Source organism: Bacillus rossius, chromosome 3 (genome assembly GCF_032445375.1).
Source record: "Bacillus rossius redtenbacheri isolate Brsri chromosome 3, Brsri_v3, whole genome shotgun sequence".
Classification (NCBI taxonomy): Eukaryota; Metazoa; Arthropoda; class Insecta; order Phasmatodea; family Bacillidae; genus Bacillus; species Bacillus rossius.
The window spans coordinates 79,756,232-79,779,090 of record NC_086332.1 but is presented as its reverse complement, the minus strand read 5'-3'; the positions used below and the strand labels follow the sequence as shown (position 1 = coordinate 79,779,090).

Sequence of the window (22,859 nt, the reverse complement as noted above, 5' to 3'; positions counted from 1 at the left end):
TTTAACACAAATAGCATAACTATAAATATACCAACATACTGATGACATAGTTTATAAAGAAAGTCAAAACCTACCAATTATTCTTCAAACAAACCTAACAAAAAAGTGTTCTATCATCTTTGAAAAAAATTACCAGTACTGATTTCTTTTAGATTAAATTCCAAACCCATATTCACAATAAATTTTGGCTAACTGACTGTTTAAGAAGTCATAACAGGAAAACAAAGAATATTTTAACATAATTAAACCAGGCAACTTAAGGAAAGATCTCGCACCTACGATTTTTATTTTATTTTCTTACCATTACTTGTATTTAAAGACTACTCCTGTAAATTTACTCAGATAGCTATATTGCATTTGTTGTTTGGTTCAAAATTTTGTCCACATTTGTTTACTTAACAAGTTAGCTATAAAATGACAAGCAAGCAATCATTATTATGGCTGATTGCATGACTTTTACAGTTATTACATAAATTTTGGTAAAATTTGTGACAAAAAAAAATGCAAAAGTTCTATTGCGAATAGAGGCAATAGCCCCTAATACTAATGACAAGAAAAAAAATCCTTACTGGGAGCACCCAACACACTCGTTAAACAGTTTTGCTGATCAACATTCAAAATAAATCTAGAATGATGAAGACGCACCAGACTATAAATGCAAATAGCTGATAAAAATGATATTTGTTTTTACTATTTAAATGTTCAATGTCTAAAAAGGTGTTTATTTTTTTTATTTGTAATATGGTGTAAGGAAAACTGACTAAAAAAGAGAACAACCTCGCCGGAAAAAAAAATAATAATTACGCTTGTAAATCTATTAAATAATAACTAATTTGATTAAAATTGCCCAGATAAAACTTTTCAATGCCGAACTATGCAAAACTTCTTGTCTCAGTGCTAGTACCCACGGATGGTAGCTCAGCTCACCTGTGCTTGTTCCTCGGGGAGTTCCTGCTTCACTCCATTCGTCGGTGCTTGATCACAGCTCAAGGCAGCAGCAGCCAATGTGGTGAGGGCGTCAGAGTCTATGTTTTCAAGTCTCGCCTTCATTTCGCCCTGATGCTTCATGTGAACGTCCATCGGCAGATCCAAGGGTTGGGCAGGCACAGAAGGAGCTGAAGTATTTTTGCTGTCCTCTGGCTTGATCAGGAAACCATGGTCGAGGTCGCCCAAGCCAACCATCCCAAAGGAGTAGGCATCTGTGCTGGTGGGCGTGGTCACGGGGAACGACGGTGGCTTGAAGTCTGTCTTGAGAATGGCCAGAGCATCTAAAGCGGAGTGATCATCGACCTGAGGTTGCGTAGTTCCCTGGCCAAAACCTTTATCCTGGATTGAAGCAGCACCGATCTCACCGAAAGCTGTGCCAATGTTACAGAGTGCACTCGTCACTCCATCCAAAGACGCATTCGCTTCGGCGGCGACACGACCGGCCACGTCCACCCCAACCACACGCAAGGCTGCATTGTCATCTAGAGTGGCGACACTGGACTCCCCCATCGCAGCACCAACTTTGGGCTCCTCGAAGCCTTCGTGGACCAACCCTCCGGTTTCCCCGGCAGTACTGCTGTCGTTGCTTCCCGCGGAGGTAGTGCTCTCAGACAAACTTGTCTTTCTTACCGGCATCTCTTCATCGTCTCCGATTACTGCCTTGTCGACTTCGGGATCCGCATCGACTGCGACAAGACCTTCTTGTGCTTCATTATCTTCCATCATTTCCATACTTTCCGCCTTGGCCCCACTGATAATATCCTCTAACCTCGTGGGACTCACATGGTCATTTGCAGATGCATTTTCTGCTGTGCCAATGTCAGATGCTGCTGATGCAATAGCAACTGCTCCTGGAGCAATGCTAGCAGCTGCTGGGGCAATGTCAGCCACTGCCACGTCTACATCAGCCACTGCTGCAGCAATGTCAGCTGTTTCTGGGATGTCAGTTACTATTGGGACAACATCAGCTGCTGCTGAGGCAACACCAGCTTCTGCTGGGGCATTATCAGATCCACCAACTAAATCATCTTGCCCTTGTTCCTGGTCTAGGCCTGTTGCAATTAAACTGGAGTCATCATTCTCTTTCTGAATTACTTTTGAATCGCGTGGAACTTCCGCAATTTCTGCACTTGGCACATCGTCCACACTGGGCAGTTTGAAGTCGCCAGTCAGTACAGCATCTGCATCTAAGGTTTCTTTTGCACCACCAGCATCTCCTGTCTCTTTGCTCCCTCCATCAAAGCCAGTGTCCTCTAAAGAACTTATCTGGAATGGTACATGGCTCTTATCAGCAGGTTCGATGTGATCATCCAAGTTTAAACTATCAGCCACACTTGTAGGTGCATCTTCCTTTGGCGGTTCAGCGACTTCATCACAAATATTTGGCTCGCAAGGTGTGGGCAACTTTTCAAGTACCTCACTTGCAGTAACTAGACCATCTGCACCTTCAGTGTTTGTTTTAGAGGGACTTTGAGGACTATCACTGTCTGCTTTGAGTATATTGTCATCCACCTTTTGTATGCCTGTATCTGTGCTAACAGATGGACTTTTAATATTTCCAACCATCGCTGAATCCTTCATAGCCTCTCCCTCTACTACTTGATCTTCATCCGTCTCCATACCTTCAAGCCCATCATCAACAACTTCCATTAGCGAAGCACCCGGTGCAACGTCAATAGAGTGCATTCTTACGAACTGTTCTGCAAGCAAAAAAAAAAAAATCACAAAAATATAATAAAATAAAGATGTTTCGAAGCAGTATCTGTCATCTTGAATTAAAAATATATAATGAAAAATATATATTTTCTTATCAATATAAATGGTACTGAACTGAAGTTTTTTTGTTATACACTAAAAAGTAAATATGGGCCATTCTCCCATAAGTGTAAATTTTCAGTCCCTGGAATTTTATATTGTTCATATTAGTTAAGCATAAATGGTTATTATCTTAAATTATTTTGTTGTGTGTGTTTTTCTTATTTTTATGACATTTTTAAAGTCGGAGTAATTAACTTTGGCTACAGGAAAATTTTAAGAACCCAAAAGTCACTTACTGTCCCTTGTCCCCAACCCAAAATAATGAATGTTAAGTCCTGTTACAAGTGTAATTTATAAAATAATACAGAAAACAATTTTTTTTCTAAAATTAATCATTGTAAAAGATAATACAATAATGTCCACTTACTAGTAAAAAATTTTTGTAATTTATTTGGGTTTATTGAACTGCTGTCCCTTTTTTGTATAGTCACTACTGTCCCTATGTAAATAGTTCCTCAAATACTCACCAGGGATGCTTCCTTAGCCTTGACCACAGCAGTTTCAAGTGCAGGAAGCCATATTGTTTGTTGCAAGAAACACAATTCATGGTTGTTATGTTTCACAGCAATTTTATTATCTTTAAAATGTATTAAAAGGTAAGAGTATATTTATTATTGTCACTACTGTCCCTAATGTTTATTAATGTATTAGTGTTAATTGATATACAAATATATTAGTTGCATGAAACAGATTTGTTTTCTGTTTACCAAAGGTCTTAGTGTCTTTCCTAGTAAATTCTAACCTATTTAAAAGTGGCAATTTTAATAATATTGTCACTACTGTCCCTTAAAAGCAACTGTTGTCATGGGGACAGTGGTGACAACAACAGGACAGTAGTGACTTCTGCATATTTGTTAATTAGTATTTTTATGTAACTATGTATGTTACAATTAATTTTTTTTTTTTTTTTTTAGGAAATAAATAAAATGGTTTAATTGCAAATGGAAATTTGACATCTAAATACATGTGAAACTGGTTTTCAAAGGTTACATGGATCTTTTTGACTATAATGCACCTTCAACAAGTTTGGGGATCACATCTAATCAGCAAGTAAAAAAAGGGAAAGCAAAAGTGCAATCAGATACCATAAACAATGACATTAGGCCTACTTCTGATGTGCCATTGTGCCATAGTACAAAAGTGTTATGCAACAAGATATCATCTGCAAAAAAAAAGTAAGAAGATAACAACAGAAGAAAAACGTTTGAAAGAACGGGAGAAAAAAAGAAAGCAAAGGGAAAGAATGAAACAGGATCCTGAGGCAAAAGAAAGATTTAGACAAAGAGAGAGAGAAATTTACCAGACAAGAAAGCAGAAAGGCAAAATAAAGTTAATCACAGATTTATCGCCTAGAGAGAAGCGACAAAGGAGGAAAGACTGAGAGAAAGACAAAGAAAAAGCAGACAAACTAAGAAAGCTCATGATGAAGTGGTAGCTTTTCTAGAGACTTCGTCACCAACACCACCACCAATTCAAGACAGAACAATTCCCAACAAGAGAAGGCAATCAGGCAGGAAAAAAGTAAGGATGAATAGAAGTGCAGTGTATCGAGCTCTTAAAATAAGTGAGAAAGATGTTGATAAATACAAGAGGAAGGCAGAGAAACTAATGAAACGACTTCAAAGAATCAAGGTACAAAATAATACAATGGGTTCTCCATCACCAAATTCTAAAGTGAAGAAAATGCTAAAATCAGGCACCCAGAAAGACATTAAAAAAAAAAACTGCATTTTGGTGAAGTACTTATGTCTGAGCTATCCAACACTGCAAAACATTCTACAGAGAAAGATAAGCGACGCCTCACAAATATTGTTTCTGGTAAAATTATAAAAAAATACAGACTTTTACACGAAACAGGATTTCTCAGTGTTCGACAGACACTTCATATAGGAAGACAACCTGTCAAAAGAAAACAAAAACAAAATGCAATGTCGCAACAAACAAAAGATATGGTTTGTAGATTTTATGAGGAAGATGTCAACAGCTCTATGACACCTGGTAAAAAAGAGTTTGTCACAAAGAACAAAACCAAAAAGAAAAAAAGAGTTCTTCTAGATTCATTGAAGAATTTACATAGGAAATTTAATGAAACTAAACCAAACAGCATTAGCATATCATATGCAACCTTCTGTAAACTGAAACCATTTTGGGTTGTTCATCCTCAAGTGTCCAACAGGGATACTTGTTTATACACAAAACATGCAAACTACCAATTTTTGATAGATAAGCTACACTATCATAAACTGCTGAAAGTCAAAAATGTCAGTGACGTGAGTAACTTTGTTTGTTGTAGTAAACTTTCCAAAGAATGTATGTACAGAGAATGCAGTTGTTGTGAAAATAAGGCTTTGCCCATAGAAACAGTAGAAAGCAAACTGTCGGAACAGACATTTTATTATCAATGGACTCCAAAAACCGAAGAACGAATTGACAAAAATGGGAAAACTATCAACGTTAAATTAACAAAGAAAGAAAAAATTGTTTGTGACATCCAACAGCTCAATGCAAAAGCTCAAGAAAACTTAGCAAGTTTTCTAAAGCACACATTCAATTGGTGGCATCAATTTTCTACACTTAAGAAGCTTAAAACATCACTTAATGCAAATGAAATTCTTGTTGTCATTGATTTTTCGGAAAATTACGTTTGCAAGTGTAATGAAGAAGTTCAGAGTGCACATTTTGGAGCCTCTAAAGATCAGGTTACACTACACACAGGTGTAATTTACTTTCACAAGGAAGTTAAATAAACCAGTAATGTAGTTACACAAAACCAATATGGTTATTACGTGATGTCTTTTTGTACAATATCCGAGTGTTTGAGGCATGATGCCTGTGCCGTATGGGCCCATGTGCATATGATACTACAGGTTGTTCAAGATGAGTTTCCAGATGTCAACACAGTACACTTTCAAAGTGATGGGCCAACAACTCAATATAGGAACAGAACTAATTTTTTTCTTCTGACTTATTTTGCAAGCAAATTCCAACTAGAAAATGTTACATGGAACTTTAATGAAAGTGGACATGGAAAGGGTCCAGCAGATGGAATAGGGGGAGTTTTAAAGAACACAGCAGATCAGGCCGTAGCATATGGAACAGACATAATAGATGCTAAAAGATTGTTACAAACATTATCAAATTGCAATCTTAATATCAAACTTTTTGAAGTAGAAGAAACAGATATAACAAATGTTGATGAAATAAAACTGAGTAGTTCTTGTATTCCAGTACCTAATACAATGAAACTACACCAAGTTACATGGAATAAAAATGATCCTTCAAAGCTACAGATACGATACTTGAGTTGTTTCATGTGCGCTACCAACAAAGAATGCAAACATTTTAGCTTAAATCCCTCATCTGTAGAATTACTTCATCACTCTTTGGTTGCAAGTATCCTTTTACAAAGCATTGTATGTAATGTTATTCTCCATGTAAGTAGTTATGTTCTGTTCATATTACATTTGTTTTTAACAACTTCCTGGTTACTATTAAACAGTTCTCTTATTGAGATTGTTGTTCTGTAGTTTAAATGAGAGACACAGTACACAATTCACTTGATTTGCATCACATAATCTATGTATCTGCATTGAGTTATTTTCCTCAATTTTCTGCATTTAGACAATGACTGCAATGGATCAACACTTGTAAATAAATCTAAAAGAAATGACAGTAAAACATCACTTGTTGGAAAATGGGTTGCAGTTATTTATAATGAACAGTGGTATCCAGGTAAGTTCAGCTAAGTAAGAAATAATTAATTTTATTAGTCAAACATAAATAATTCTACAAAAGTTGATTGGGTTTTACAGGCTTAGTTGAAGATATTGATGGCAACATGGTGACGATCACTTTCATGTCCCGAGCTGGAAAGCGGTTTTATTGGCCTATCAAACCAGACAGTCATGTAGTGCCTGAAGATGAAATCTTGTGTTTGATTGAAGCTGCACTGTGCCCTGTGTCTTCAAGACATTATACAATCGCAAGTGATGTTGAAATAGACATAAAATTGAACATGTTTTAGCTCATTCATAAGTTGATTCTTATTGTACAGGAGCGTAATATTGTACATTTAACTGCACACAATTTTTTTAATACTGGGATAACCAGTAGCTTATTGTGTTTTATTGAACAGCATAAGTGCTACTTTACTTTGTTTTTGGACCTTGATAAATTAAGCAATACCGTGTAACATAAATTTATAAAGTTTTTGTTATTACTTTCGAATGGCTATTTTTTTAAATGTTAATCTCTGCACCTATCCTGTATAACTTATCTATTTCTAATTAAATTATATATTAATATATTAAGACACAATGCTATATATGTATCAGCAAATAACTATTTACAGTTATATTTATGAGGCCTAATTGAAGGGACAGTAGTGACATCTTATAATTTTTTTATTGTATTCAAACTGCTGTTAAAAATTAATTTAACTTTAAAGTTTGCGTACAAGTGCTGGTTCCTATTTTGTAATATATAACGAGTTAAGATATAATCAAAACCAGCATAAAAAACGACTTTTATAAATCAAAATTTTATACAGCTAAAATTTACACTTATGGGAGAATGGCCCATACGTAAAATGCAATTTTCACTACACTAACAACCTCAAAATGGAATATCTGCATTGATAATACAAGATGATACTAATTTATTTTCCTACAATTCCTTACATCTTAATCATAAAAATTCCAAAGTTTTCATTATTAACTTAAAAATCTGGCCACTTTCTTTTCCAATAATTAGTATTATAGAGACAGTGGTTTCAATTACACAAATCCATCAATATTTTGATTATAAATCTTAGACTTATTTGAGTTTAGGATGACATTTAATATAATATAAAATAATTATAGTCTTAAAACACAATCATCAAAAATATTACATAGAAATGGGATTTTATTTTTAGTTTTGCGCTGTATTTAATTTGTTAAAGCTCAAAGTGTTTGATCTGGATAATCTAACAACCCAGTCCCTTCATGGGACACACAACAAGAAAACAGGAAAAAAATCCCCAAACAGCAAAATATCGCAACCAACTTTGAAAATGATTGCAATCAGGCTAGCTAGAACATTGGGCACACCAACAATTCCGCATACATGTCCTCCATCCATTAGACGAGAAACATTTTATGTATACTGACTAGGAAAGCCTACAATCTAGATTTTAAAAAAGTTTCAATGAACCTGTTGGCGATGGTGAATTGGAGTGATGCATCTCTGCCATTTCAGCTTCGAGACTGGAGTCTTCCATGCTGGAGGCAAATGCAACCTGCCAGTTAGCAGCTGGATGGCAACCACTTCTCCCAGCCAACTGCCACAAACAAGTCCTACCAACATCATGAAATAAGGCCACTGGTTAGATCTAGAACTAGTTACATCCTGCTACCGTTTTGACAACAAAGGATGCAAATAGCTATATTTACCTTAACAATAAAAATAATGTCTACTAACTATGTACTAAATTTTTTTAAATACATAATGCCTCTAAATATATTTATTCAATAAAGTATCATTCATAATAAAGTAGTCACTTGAGCTTTGAATTAAAATCTGCTGAAAGATATTTTGTTTATTTAATAATAACTAGGCCTATAAATAATAGTTAATACAGTTTTATTTGCAAGTATCTAACTTAAGCCCTTAACTATTTTTTCTGCATAACTTGAAATTATTTTTACAAGTAGGGAAAAAAGGTCCAGATAAGATAGCCCAATTAATTTGCTGCAGTTAAATTTATTCGCTCATATTTACACTGTTTGTAAAATTACAATTATTTAAATGTCTGTCTAAAAATTAATCACACTTTAATAAGTCCACCATTTACTCTCCTCTCTGGAGCTGGGCTCAACAGTGGCTCTCTCTACTGTTTGTCTCTTACCACACACGTCAGTCTCAATACACTGCTTTGCACTACTCATTTGTCCGCCACGTCATGACACCGTTTTGTCACTCCGATCCACGCAAGCACCACACACACGAAGCCCGTCGCTTGTCACCTGCTGTCATTCGCCAAGGAGTCGCTTATCCTCTTCACTTCACGGCTTTTGCAGGTTGGCCTCCCCTTTTATATACCTCTTAAGTCCTGCCCTCGTAAGGTCTCGCAGCCCTTCGAAGTGCCGTGTCATTAAAGTCAACTAACAAATGAAGCTGTTGAAAACATGGCATATCTAGTTATTCCACTTCACGCAAGGGGCTCTGGAGACCTGCCGAACCCTCGAGAGATGGAAAGGCATCTATACTTTCGAGGTCATGGAAGAGGTGAGGGGGTATGGTCCTTAGAGATCCTGCAGGGTCGTGCACCGAGCCGAAAGCTAGGTTTCTAGCAGCCTCGTAACACCGCCCCCTCGTGAATCCTGTTCATCCTGAATAGGTTAACATCTCTTCCAGCATATTCCCTCAATTGGTCAAAATGTACCTCTTTCATTCATCCTCTCTTTAATCTCTGGATGCCGCAGACCACATAATTTAGTAGTTTCAACACTTCATATGGGCCTTCCCAAGCCGCTTGAAGTTTATGCCCTTATCATTCTTTCATTGCAGGTTCTATAGCCACACTAAATACCCTTCCTGATATCAAGGTTAGTTAGCCTTCACGTCATACCTTGTTCTCATCCGGTATGTAGCTAATCAAAGGTTTTTACAGGCCTCATCGTTTTAGAGTGCCATAAGCTCCTCCAGAAGATAGGCTTAGTCTGTGGTGATAGTTAGCTCTTGGCGAGGACTGCCACTATAGCCTCAACTCCTGTCCAAACACAATCGTCACAGGAGTCTGTCCAGTCATGACTGGCAACCCTATATGCCATCATGAACAACACAACGATTTGGTCCCAATCTTGTTGATGGTCAGCCACAACCTTGGCAAGATCCTCTAGGGTCCTGACGAACCTCTCAACATGACGTCATAATGAGAACGTATGGCTGTAGCTCTGTTTTCTATATACACAGCAAGCACACACACAAATTGTTGCCTTGGTCTGAGTGGAGCTCCATTCGTACCCTGAATCTGCAAATGAGATTGTTGACTAGTGCGTACGCCATGGTGGTGGCTTCCTGGTTAGGAAGAACATAAGCCACCGGCTACTTTTCTAAATAATCAATTGCCAACAGGATGTACCAGTTATCATCTTTAGTCCTGTGAAACGGCCCAGCAATGTCAATGGCTACCCTATCAAATTGGGCTCCAACATCGTAGAACCTCTTTTTCCACTATTATGGTACTGTGCCCCTTTGCTGGCTGAACATGTCACATTGCTTACACAAGCCTCTATATCCTGATGGCACCTTAACTAGTAGTAGCACTGACACTTGGCTACAGATTTATATACTCCAAGATGGTCAACCGAGGTCCCATCATGCATTTATTTCAGCAATTCTAGCACAAGGCTCTTCGGGAGGAGTAGTTGCATGGTAACCACTTTCCTCTTTGGACTCTCCCATGTTCTCTTCAATAACCCATCCGCCATCCCTTAAGATTAATGCCAAATAAGCTTTCACAGCCCTTTAGTCAGTGGATGTCCCTGGCCATGATGGACATTCTGTATCCTTCTCTAACCAGCCTATAATGGCCCTAGGTCAGAGTCTTTGTCCCTATATAAATTTTAAGCTGGCACTGTCCCATTTATCTTCGCTGTTATTGATAGTCGGATGTCGTTGATTCCTTCGTTTTTCTCTGCTCTATTGCAGTTTACATTACATGGTCGGTGAGAGAGGGCATCAGCATTGCTGTGAGTTTGGCTCTTTCAGTGTTTGATTCAGCAATCACACTGCTGTACCTGTTCAATTCACCTAGCAAGTTGTCCCTCCGGCCCTTTGAACTGCAACAGCCATTTAAATGCAGCATATTCAGTGCTTACAAGGATTTTTTCTCACATAAATATTGTGAAAATGCTGCCGGGACTTAACTACAGCTTAAAGTTCTTTTCTTATGATGCAATAGTTGCGTTCCAGCTTAGATAAAATTTTGCTGTAGAACCCTATAACTCATTCGCTACCATGGGGAAGTACAGCTCCCAAGCTATACTGCTTGCATATGTTGTCAAGGATGTACTCTCTAACATGCCGATGGGAATAGGCGAGTATGAGGCTAGAACACAAAGCCTCCTTGAGGGCCTGAAAGGCAGCCTCACACCCGAAAGTCCACAAAAACTTTCTCTTTTTCTAGGCCAGCTGGTTTAGTGGTCTGGCAATAGCTGTGAACCCAGGCACGAAGCCCCTGTAGTAGGTAAGTCCTAACAAACTCCTAACCTCATGTTTATTTTTAATTTGAGGCCATTCCTTGACAGACCTGATCTCAGGGTCTGTTCGTACTCCATCCAGCAAAACATGACCTCAAAATGTTACCTTATTTTGAAAAAAAAAAAAAAGTACTTCTTAGGGTTAGTTTGAGCTGTGCATAGCAAATCATGTTAAAAACTTCCTAGAGATTTTGCAGATGCACCTTCATGGTATTTCCAACTACAATAATGTCATCCACATATACCACGCATGCTTTCCAAGTCAAGCCATGCAACACAAGTTCCACCTGTTTTTGAAAAGTTGCAGAAGCATTTCATAATTCCAATGGCAGCACAGTGAATTCTAACAATCCAGTTCCTGTTGAGAAAGCAGTTTTCTCCTTATCCTCTGGATGAAGCTCCACTTGCCAGTAACCACTCTTCAAGTCCAGTGGTGAGTACCACGAAGTGCCAGCAAGTATGTCAAGAGTGCCAGCAAGTATGTCAAGAGTGTCATCAATACATGGAAGGGGGTTGGCTGTCATTTTTGTTTATGTAATTTAGCTACTGGTAGTAAATACACTCAGTTTACCATCCTTTTTTGCTACCAAAATGACTGGGGATGTCCAAGGATTCATTGATGACTCTATTACCACACCCTTGATCATTTCTTTAATCATCTTCTCTGCCTCATCATGCTTTGCTAAAGGCAGCCGCAGTGGGGCCTGCCATACTGGTTCTTCACTACCCGAGTTAATGAGATTGTAGACTAGGTTTGTACTTCCAAGGTCAGTATCCCCTAGGGAGAACATATCCTGGTTGTTTCGTAGAAAATCAGTAACTCCTCCTTCAGGAGGAAGGTTCTCCTGGGATTGCTTTAATAATTGCTCTAGTTCAGGGCTAGTTTAGGGCTCAGTGGTGGTCGAGTACTTGTGAGATGAAGCAGCTTCACACAGGGCTACCCAAAGGACTGGTTCACAGTTAGCTATTGGTTCCCCTGCTTCAAAACCTTCATTTTAGAATTGAGGTTTACTGGCACAATCTCACCAACCTTATTTTTCTTTTTATTTATGTTTGTAACATGCCCACCAACAGTTTGAAACTTTGATGGTGGGAACGACACACAAATATACACTGTGCCGCACTATTCGCATCCTTGCGATAGGTCTGGACGCAGGAGCCACTGTGCCGTGTGATTAGTCCATCCGCCTCACAGCAGCATCATGTGGGAGAGGGAGGTCCAGGCGCTGGTCCTGTATCTCTCCTCACTGCCGGCTAACTTCTTTGAAGGCATCGAGAAGCTTGTGTCACGATATGACAAATATCTCAACCATTTTGGCAATTATGTTGAAAAATAAGTAAGACCTCTACTGCACTTTTGGTAGTAAAATTATTATGTTAAGTAAATTTGTCTTTTTTTGTACAGCCCATCGGAGGTGGAAAAATAAAAAACAGCCTTCGCAAGAAAGATGGTTTCTCCATTGCTTAAGAATGTATACACAATCATACAGTGTATGTAATTTACATCATTGTAATGTACCAGCAGAATGAAAGAAAATGGTCCTATTTATTGATAAGGTCTATAAAAAAGTTAAACTATACCTAAGGTTACAGTTTTTATCTACACTTTGTATGATTATACAACCCAACTTGGGGAGTGAAAAAAAAATTAATTTTTAAATGTAAGGAACAAATATTGAGCAATAAGAAAACTAAGTTACATATAACTTTTTCTAGAGAAGACCAAAATAAAGTGGGACATAGTTGCATATTTTAATATTTAATATTAGATCAGGAAAAATATTACCCTTTCTATGATTTTTAAGTTTGAGCATGTGTATTTAACCAATTGTTTTGCTAAGCCCTTAATGCAATTTGTCTACAATAGGTTTAAAACCTGATATAACAATTTTTAATAAGTTATATAAGTAATAAAAAGTAATGGAAATCAAACTTGGAAACTAATGTCCCTGCAAGCATACTCTTACCCATGAGCTAAACAGAATCAGTATAGTTTTGTGGAAATTTGAGGAAATAATATTGTATCCCAAGTTTGAAATGTATTTTAAAATTTACTATTATTTTATTTAGTGACTATTTAAGTTTATAAAATATATTCCAGAATAGTTTTGCTATCACAAAGACTTATTTGGTACACCGATATGCTTTACACATTCCCTGATGTTCATGTAGGCCCTACAAGAATGTAGGTATACGTAAATGCAGCCACACGTGGAGCACAAACACTTTATTGCATTTCCTTTGCTTAATAAAATTTCCCACTCCACATGCCTAAAGTATAACTTTAAAAATTACACGTGGAATGCTTGTATGATTTCAATAATTGGTTTTGCAATGACAATTACATTTTGCCCTAGCACGCTGTGAGCCAGAGTGTTTGGTAGCACCTTTGAGAAAAAGTTATCCAATGATGCCAAAGAGACACTACGAGCTAACCTCATTACCCTTTCATGTGTAAAACACCCTCTCTTTACTAACACTGATTTAATATAGATCTTTAGGTCAAGTTCAAAATATGATAAAGGTCTTACTATTGGTCATAAATAAAGTAGGGAAAATGTTTGACATCATGGAAGTGAAGTTCGGCAAATTACAAACTGAATTGCGGAAAGAAGGAAAGTATATTGAGTCAAATTGGTAACAGCAACAACCAAACAGATGCTGTAGAAAAAAAAAAAGATAAATTAAAGTATGAGTTTCGGAGCACTTGTGCTTCAAGAAGTGAATGAGTAAGTAAAATGAAATATTTTTATGAAGTCAATAAATAAGTACCAAATAAGTACCTATTATGTAGGAATTAAGAAATTTATTGGATATGTGTGGAAATAATTGTAGTCGTCATGAGAGAAGAGCGAGGTCATGTTTATTTATATTGAATTAATATAATGGTGCAGTGTACAGAATCAGTGTGGGGTTGCATGATTGTAGTAAACAGGAAAGCGATGGTTTGTGCTTCACGATATAGAATAAATTAAATGGAGAAATGGCAAATTTAATATCGACAACAGAAATATGTATTGGCAGTAAAAGATTATTGCCACTAAGCCAAGAAAAGGTAAGGGATTTGTGATTTGTAGTTGAGTTATATGTACATTTTGTTTTAAGCATTAGGTGAGAGGTGTGTTGTGTGTATTTCATTACAGTGTTGTGTGTATTTCATTAGCAATGTTAGGTTTAACAATTTATTTGGTTAAGTGAATCATCAAATTCATTAGGTAATGTAAAAAAGGCTCTTTTTTTCTACAGGTTAGTTTTGCAATCGTTGAATTGATAAAAACAAAGCAAAAGTTTTGATGAGGGTAGGTCTGGACTAACATTCTCACAATATAAAAAATTTGTAATATTTATACCGAACATGCACAAACGCAGCCTCCAATGGACTGTTGTGGATGTTAAGTTTGCAGATCCTGTGATTCTCCATATACAAGAACGTTTAAAAAAATGGCGATGGTTGCGTACATTCATAGGTATTGTAATGTTAGCTATAAACTGTGGTTTAGATAAGATTAGCTCCATTAAAAATACTTTCAATTATTGTGGAGGACGGTTGGTTAGGTTAGAATAGCAACATTAAAAATACTGTACAATATTGAAAGTGTTTTGATTTTTAATATTAAAGTGTTTTATTTTATGATTTGTTGCAACAACTTTAGGTGTAGATTGGCGGCACTTAAAAACCACCAAATCTGTAGCTGCGGTGGCATTAATACGTAAGTACCAAAACATATATAAATATACATGTTTATATCGAGATATGGTAGAGATTTTGACCAAGTCGTTAAAAAGGCTGTGCTCAAGTAATTACAACCTCTACGTTCTTGCGATATAGGCGTGGGAATGAACATTTTGAATTGGGAAGATTCACATGCTTGTATTGCAAAAAATATTGTTGTTGAGAAACGTAAATTAGTGTATGGAAATGTTTTTGGTATAGTGTTGTATAATTAAATTGTAAAATGTGGTAACGCAAAATCTACTAAATCGGGCGGGATCACAGTACATAATACGATACCATAGTAAATTTATCTTTGGTATCGTGTTCTATACTTGAATAATAAGGCTGAAGTATAGAATACGATAACATAGGAAATATTTCTTTGATATCATGTCCTATACTAGAATTGGTAGGACTGAAGTACAGAACAGTTAGTTTAATAGAGAAACATGGTTTGAGCAAAACAAGCATGTGAATGTTTCTCGCATAAAACCCCCAAATTCCCGCACTTGTCCTGTAAGAATGCAAGTGTGGAAATGACATCAGGGTGGTTATGTTGGTAAAGTCAAGATCATTATGGTATTCGGACCTAAATTACTCCCAGATTACTTTAAGGGAAGTGTGTGAAATGTGTATTAGATAATTACTGTCCATGCAATTACTTAGCAGTGGAACATTATTTTTTTTTTAAGACCCATAATTCGGTTGTAACCAATAATCTTGGTGACTGATATGAGAGATCCTCCTTTTTTTTTAGTCTTTTGTTCACACAATACAGAGTACAATGATGTTCCCCATGTTATTGACACATTCTATTCGATTTTGAAAATAGCTTTATCAAGAAAACTATGCGGACCGATAAAGTATTGATATTTCTAGCACAAAATATTAGCTATTACACAATGATTTTTCTGGGGAGAAATTTAATTTAAAGTTGTAACATACGAGAAAATATTCCGGCTATAACAGCCGGGAACAAGCCAAAGTCTACGCGAATTTCTGATATTTAAAAAATAATTCACAGCCGTTACCAAATTAATAAAATGTTACTCAAATAAATATTTACCAATATTTCTACTTACTTCTAAGAAAGTCAAATAACCTTAAAATAAAATTATGTATTTATGTATTTACCAGCAACTACCAAAATCCCGCCGCTAAAAATAATAAATAAATTCCACACACCATAGAGTACCATCAGATCGTAACAACACTCTGGGAACAGCAAATTTATGAAATGTAACTCTATATGCGGAATCAAGCTTCTTGGGCGGAATCAGAAACTTAAATAATGAAACCAGCACGGTGCCAGAATGGGAAATTCACTTGGTAATGACCGGAAAATATATATAATACTTAAACTTTCGCAATTATATGAAACAGTAAATTTATGCACTTCTAGGTTCATAATTAATGTAATCTATATAAACAGAAGGGTGTACTACTAGATTGTCAAAAATTCTCTAGGAATTATTTTCCCGATGTTACATTTTATGGTAACACTGAAATAAACATTCTGCTGCTGGCAACAACGTTTACAAAATTGTTACAAAGCACGAAACATTTGTTTTTGGTTAAAAATATTTAATCCTAGATGTGTGCTAGAAGGGGAGGAAACACACAGACAGTCAAAGATGATCAAGGTACCTACCAAGGAAATAGAGTGGGAAATAGATAAGGGGAGGAGGTGGGTGGAAAAACTGGTAACCCTGTTCAAACTGATCTAGAGGAATAGTGGTTGGGGAAAGTTGGGAGTTTAGATGCACAGAGGTAGGATCAGAGGGAGGAGAGACCATGGTGGAAGATACAAAGAGAATGAAAGCGAACTTAAAGAGGGAAGCACTCATTTCTAGTGAGGATTGGGTGGGATTGGAGTGGACTTGAGGATGAGGTATTAAATGTGAGAGGTACAAAGGACTTATGGAGAAAGCTTCAGGGAATTGGCGAGTGTAAATATGGGGGAATACAGAAGGGAATCCTTGCCACAAGGTGATAGTGTCGTTGTCTGGTCGACTAGTCCCTGAAATGTTACGATTTTGCCGGCTACTCAGGGTTCAGTAGAGGGTGGTTCGGGCTGCGTGGCCGAGGGATCTAGTCTCCAGAATTAAAAATTAAAACAAATCAAATAAAGTTTCCAGGTCCTTTATTCTCAGTAGGATGAATACTTTACATGGGGCTGCCGCGCATCCGCCTGTGACTATCTCTATTGGGCGAAGCCCGGTTTCGCGCACTTTTATAACATTGAATTACGGGATGTCCCGCCCGTGACGATAATTACCCAAGTGGCAAATACTCGAATTCGCTATGACTCGCATGCAATGAGATATATGTCTGACTGAAGAACACATTGACCGAGACGACACGTAAAAACACAGTACTAGCGACAGAGAACGCCCAGTTTACAAAAATAACCAGCGACACGCAAAACCTGTGATGAGAACACGCACGAGAAAATGACAAGATGAAAAACACGACTGAAAGACAAGGTAAAAACCTCGACTGAAAGCTGTGATCACTCCTGCACGGCACAGCCCGAAGCTACTGCTGATACCGCTCCCGCTCGAATGTACTCTCACCATCCCGGAGCGACGTCGCTCACACATCCATTGCTACTCGTGCCGGGTCCTCGACTGACTCCCACTCCCCTGGGGCGCCCGAGCGCCCGTGTCTCTCCCCTCTCCGCGTGCCCGCGGAACACGCTGATTTGTCACAGGCGGAAGCCACGGCCTTGGCGCCCAGTGAACAAATAAAAACTTACAGAATACATAAATCTACAATAATAAATTAATTACAATAAAATATAAACAAAATATATACAAAAAACGTTAAATAAAAATATATTTACAATAAAATAATATGTCAAATCCTGTAAATAAATAGTATGTCGCACCTCACCACACTTGTGTCGCACTAAACACGCAAGAGATGGCGCTGGTGAGGCATAACGGCCTGAAGGAGCCGGGGAGACTCTTGGGTCGATGTCAAATGCCCCCCCTCCGACGAGGCCGTTATGTCAGTCAATTCCTCTAATTTACCCGCGAGTCTTCATAGCCGCGCACTGCGTAGCACTTGGTGGGGTAGCGGGAAGACGTCTGGTTCCGTGGGGCGGGAATTGTACCCCCTGTTAATGCATTGGCGTAGCTGTGTTCATAAAGTTGGGGGGGACAAATAATGATTTTGATGTCATGAAAACCCATTCCCCTCTTACTAAGACGGGGGGTCCGGGAGTCCTCCACCGGAAAATTTTGATTTTAAAAGTGCAAAATAGTGCTTTTTAAGCAGTTTTTGTATCTATCCATTGGATACATCGATGTTAAAATTATTATTGTTTCCTTAAGATAAAATTTGAGAGTGAAGAAATTACAAATAAATTTGTGCAGAATAATATTATAAAATAAAAATATCACGGTCTAGAAAGTTGGGGGGACAGTCCCCTCCACCCAAAAAGTTCAGGGGGACATGTCCCCCCTGTCCCCCCCGGTTCCTACGCCCCTGTCTTAATGATAAAATAGGGCAGTAGGCTCCTGACACTAGCTCGGAGCCCTGTTGGCAAGACAGGACTGACTGTGCCCATCTGCGAGCACACAAAGTCACACAGATACCCTGGTGCCCGGCGTGTCCTAGTGGGACATGTCAGGTTGGCGGGTGACGTGTTAGAAAATGTGGCGGGTGAGGGTGGGCGGTAACATCCCCCACGAATGGTTACGGCTGGCGGTCGTCAGCCGTTAAGAGTGTCTCCGACTCCGTCATGTCCGCAGACCCATCTGTCCGTTCATTGTCCGTCGGCAGGGCCGGTGAACCCTTTCCATCATTCCCCTCCTCGTCATCGTCCGTCTAGGGCTCCGTGATCTGGACCGAAAAGTCAGAGTCAGTGAGACTAATGCCTAGTGGCCACAGGGGCTCCACAAGCCTCTGGGGCTCCTGGTGCCTACCGGCCAGACTCTCAAACCATACTACCATCCTGGTTGTGACTCGTGGGCTATCGTCCGTCGGCACTTGTCCGTCCATCGGGGGCTCCTGCGTCTGTGTCCCATCCGGACACCTCGATGGCCGGGTCCTCCTGCCCCTTCCGCTCACCATGTCCTGCCTGAGACACTGCCTGCGGCTGGTCGTGCCTCCCCTCACCGTCCTGTCTCATGTCCCGTCCTTCCGCCGGGTCATTCACCTGCTCTTCTCGTCTTTCGTCAGCGTCCCGCTCATCCCGCGGCCCGTGAGGAATGCCGCCTCGCGCGGCCGGTGTCACATGTCGTGTCCCCTTGTGTTGTTGAAAGGGAACTCGTCCTGTCTTCCCTGTCCTCGTCGTTGACCCACCTCAAGTCGTCACGGTGTATTTTAGATGGGCGTCTACTAGGTGTCTGGATGTAGTAGGATGTCGTGCCAGCCCGACGCAACACCACTCGGGGCCCGTCCCACTTCGAGGTCAGCCCCGCGCTGAACTTGTTGATGCCCGACAACAGATGGTGCCTACGGACGTACACTAAGTCATCTGGCTTAAGAGGTTTGGGAGGACGGTTTTTCAGTGGAGTGTTGCGCTGCAGGTACTGCTCCTGCCGCTGACGTGCCTGCTCTCTCATTTCTGAGAGTTCCACGCGGGGGTTCTCCCCCATCCTCCTTCTGTTGCCGCTGCGGCCACACGGCACTCTCCCGGTAGGGCCAATTTTTGTCCCTGCACAAGCTCCACGGGAGAGTAAATAAACATGTTGCCGGAAACGCGTAGTTAAGCCCCTGTAGCCCGAGAAACCATCAGCGTAGGCAACCCTTTGGGCTTTGTGCGAGACAGGCGATGCTGTGGTGAATTACGTGTTTACGATGTCGAATGCTCACCCGCACCCCTTTTTACTTCCGTTGGTGGCGCCCTCACCTCTTTTCTTCCGTTCGTGCCGTGCCATAGCACTGTGCAGCATGACATCGCAGTGTCGCAGTGTGTTTTGTTATCACTAGTGGTCTGTCGTTGACTGTTCTGTCGTACAAGCAAACTCGTGGTGTCATTTCTTTCGCTGTTGTTCTGAAAAGTGCGACATTTTAGTGGAGCTCAATGGAGTACACGTTTAGTAGTACACGGACATGCTGCTTGTTTACGGGGAAGCTAGACAAAATGGACGAGCTGCCCGTCGTCTGTACGAAGAACGATATCCGGGTCGTAGGATTCCAGCTCACACCATGTTTGCAAGACTTACTCAGCGAATGCGTGATACTGGTACATATGCCATCACAAGACCAAATCCAGGTGCTCCACGCAGGGTTCGTACTCCCAGTTTTGAAGAAGATGTACTTCAGAGATTTGAGGAGAGTCCGGATACAAGCACAAGGGCAGAAGGTTACGATATGGATGCTGACAAAATGGCTGTTTGGCGAATTCTTCATGAGCAACTCTTGTACCCGTACCACCTTCAAAAAGTGCAACACATGGGTCCGGCGGACTATCCTCTTCGCATGACCTTTTCTCGTTGGTACATTCGAAGAGTATTGAGGAACCCCGAGTTAGCGGTTTTATTCAGCGATGAAGCCAAGTTCACACTCAAGACGCTATTCTCAATTCGCACAACAGTCATGTTTGGAATGATGTCAATCCGCATGCAACATGTGTTACAGCTCGCCAGGAACGTTTTTCAGTTAATGTGTGGGCCGGTATTGTTGACGGCGTACTCATCGGGCCTTTTTTTCTTCCGCCACGACTTACTGGCGCCGGATACCTCCACTTCCTTCAGAACGAACTACCAGGTCTTCTTGAAGAAGTTCCATTGCATGTCCGACGTGTAATGTGGTACCAACATGACGGGGCACCACCTCATTTTTCCCTGCAAGTGCGAGAGTATTTAAACCAAACATTTCCAAACCGATGGATTGGACGAGCGGGCCCTGTCGTATGGTCGCCAAGGTCACCGGACCTTACCCCGTTAGATTTTTTCTGTGGGGTTACGCAAAAGGGCTTATCTACGCTACGCCAGTAGAAACGGTAGAAGAGCTTACACAGCGAATCATTGAAGCGTTCGAAATCATAAGGTCGACTCCACACATGCTCCAACGTATCCTTGAAAACATGATTCGCCGTTGCCACCTCTGTGTCGCTCAAGGTGGGCGTGTTTTTGAGCCATTGCTTTAGGCTGTCACGTTGTTAGAACGTATGCAACAATTTCAATGTTGTGAAACAAAGCCGAAGCTGTGATTGATTTCAGAGTGATATTAAAATCTGTGCCACAATTAAAAAGGTTATTTCTCTACTCGAACGCCCGCACATCCACAACATAATAATCTACAACGGGTTGCCTACGCTGACTCTTTCTGGGGCTACAGGGGCTTAACTACGCGTTTCCGGCAACATGTTTACTGGCAAAAATGGTTGCAAATAATAAGAGCTTTCTACCCTCAAGCTTTGTAACATGAATTTTGATACATACTGTATGATGTTTATGTTCGGTCAGGGTAAAAGATCGCCTTGTTTTGTCTATTTTATTAGAGTGATGCTATAGTTAGCCCCATGATCGCGATTCCACGAGTAGCTTATCTACAAGAACAATATTGCAAATAATGTATGCAATGTCGCCATTCTATCTAGGCTGAAAAACAGGCAGAACCTACCACATGAGTGCAAACAGTTATGGTGAGAATCGGGCAAAATAGCATGGCTTTAATGAGTGTATACCTTGTGTATTGCCCCGAGTTGATGTTCCCTGGCCCAAAGATTTTTCACCATTTGTATGAGGCTAATGCTACGAGTATTTTGTTCATGGAATGACTACTTAAAACTTTTTCCAGCAACAGCTGACCAATGTTATGCTCCCCTCATTCCCATCACTTCCTGCGCATAACCTCCTTCGCACATATTTTAAGCTAGAGTCCCAGCCCTGTCTGTACAACCAACCACTGTTGGAGTGCACTCTGTGATGTCACGGTGAGTGTCGTGTGTTGAAGATGCTGCTTTAAAACTCTAACCAGCATGACGGATGGTGTTATATTTTCCTTTACAGCCCCCCCTCTCTCCCCCCAGATACAAACTGGCAGCATATGAGATTTCCATTATTGATATTGTTGATGCGAATTCTGCTCCACAGGAACGGAACCCTTATCCTTGTAACCCTTGCTCCAGTCCTGTGCGATCCACCCACGGGGTCAGACCTAGTCCCACCATTGACTTGCTTTAACTGATTAGCAAATATAATAGTGTTTTGAGTATATTTTAACTTCTTTTCTTTTTTCTGCATCTCCACACGCATCTTACTGTGTGCTTTTAGGGTGGGGGCCTAACCTCCCTCCTTAGTTCTTCGTCTCACACCACGGAAATGTGGGTAGGGACCATGCTTATGGGACCAGCCGAACCTGGCGTGTTCTTTCAATTAATGCATCCGCACAGATGCAAGCTAGCCTCAATTTTTGAACCAGTAGTACATGCCATTATAAATATAAAAATTACAGTTTTATCCAGAAGAGTGTGGCATACTGTACATTAAAGCCAGTCGTTACTACTACTTCATATGTAAGTACTGTTCACCCTAGATCAGCATCCTGTCCCAATGAGTGCCACAGTGGCCTAACTAAGGGTGTACCCACAAACCTGCAACATGTGGACCAATGAGGGTTCAGGCTAGGTTTCATAGCATCATATCTCCAGTTCGGGTTACATCCCTAGATATGCCACATGAGCAGAATAGCCAAAAATGTAAATAAAATTAGCAAAATAATTTATTTAATATGGGTTCTCTTTGCTCTGGCTAGAGAGTGGGGAACACAATAATTTTATCATTGAACTACTGGATCTGCAAGTTTCTTCTTGTTGTTAAGATTTCAATAATTAATTTTAAAATATTAAAATGTTACTTTCGGCTTTCAATGATAATGTAAATTATGACATCGTACCTCTCCCGAGGGCTGAAGACTGATCTCCAGCCCGCTGCCAATGTCACCTCTGCCTGACGAATGTGCTCACCGACAGAAATCAGCAATCGTCCCAACAGTCACCAAACTGACTCAATGTGTCTGACTTACAGAATTTATAAACTAGTGTATTTGTGAAAAAAAAATCCAAAACCATCATGCAAATTAACAATAATTTTACTCAAGCAAGTGTGACAATTAATATTATTAAAATATAGGATATT

The 22,859-nt window shown here is 39.7% G+C and overlaps 1 protein-coding gene across 4 annotated transcripts in view; it reads right to left on the bottom strand.

Annotated features, from left to right (window-relative positions):
* The window catches only part of LOC134530955 (host cell factor 1-like), a 28,122-nt gene extending 12,152 nt beyond the window's left edge, over positions 1–15,970 (bottom strand). The window contains exons 1-3 of one of the 4 annotated variants that reach the window (XM_063366306.1): positions 15,898–15,970; positions 7,999–8,141; positions 928–2,687 (exon numbers count right to left, since the gene is read on the bottom strand). In XM_063366306.1, the coding sequence (XP_063222376.1) occupies positions 928–2,687; positions 7,999–8,065 (1,827 nt within the window). In that variant the 5' untranslated portion in view covers positions 8,066–8,141; positions 15,898–15,970. Of the gene's footprint in view, positions 1–927; positions 2,688–7,998; positions 8,142–15,845 lie in introns of all 4 variants that reach the window. The other 3 variants (XM_063366308.1, XM_063366307.1, XM_063366309.1) reach the window with 3 other exon arrangements.
* Between the last annotated feature and the right edge of the window lie 6,889 nt (positions 15,971–22,859).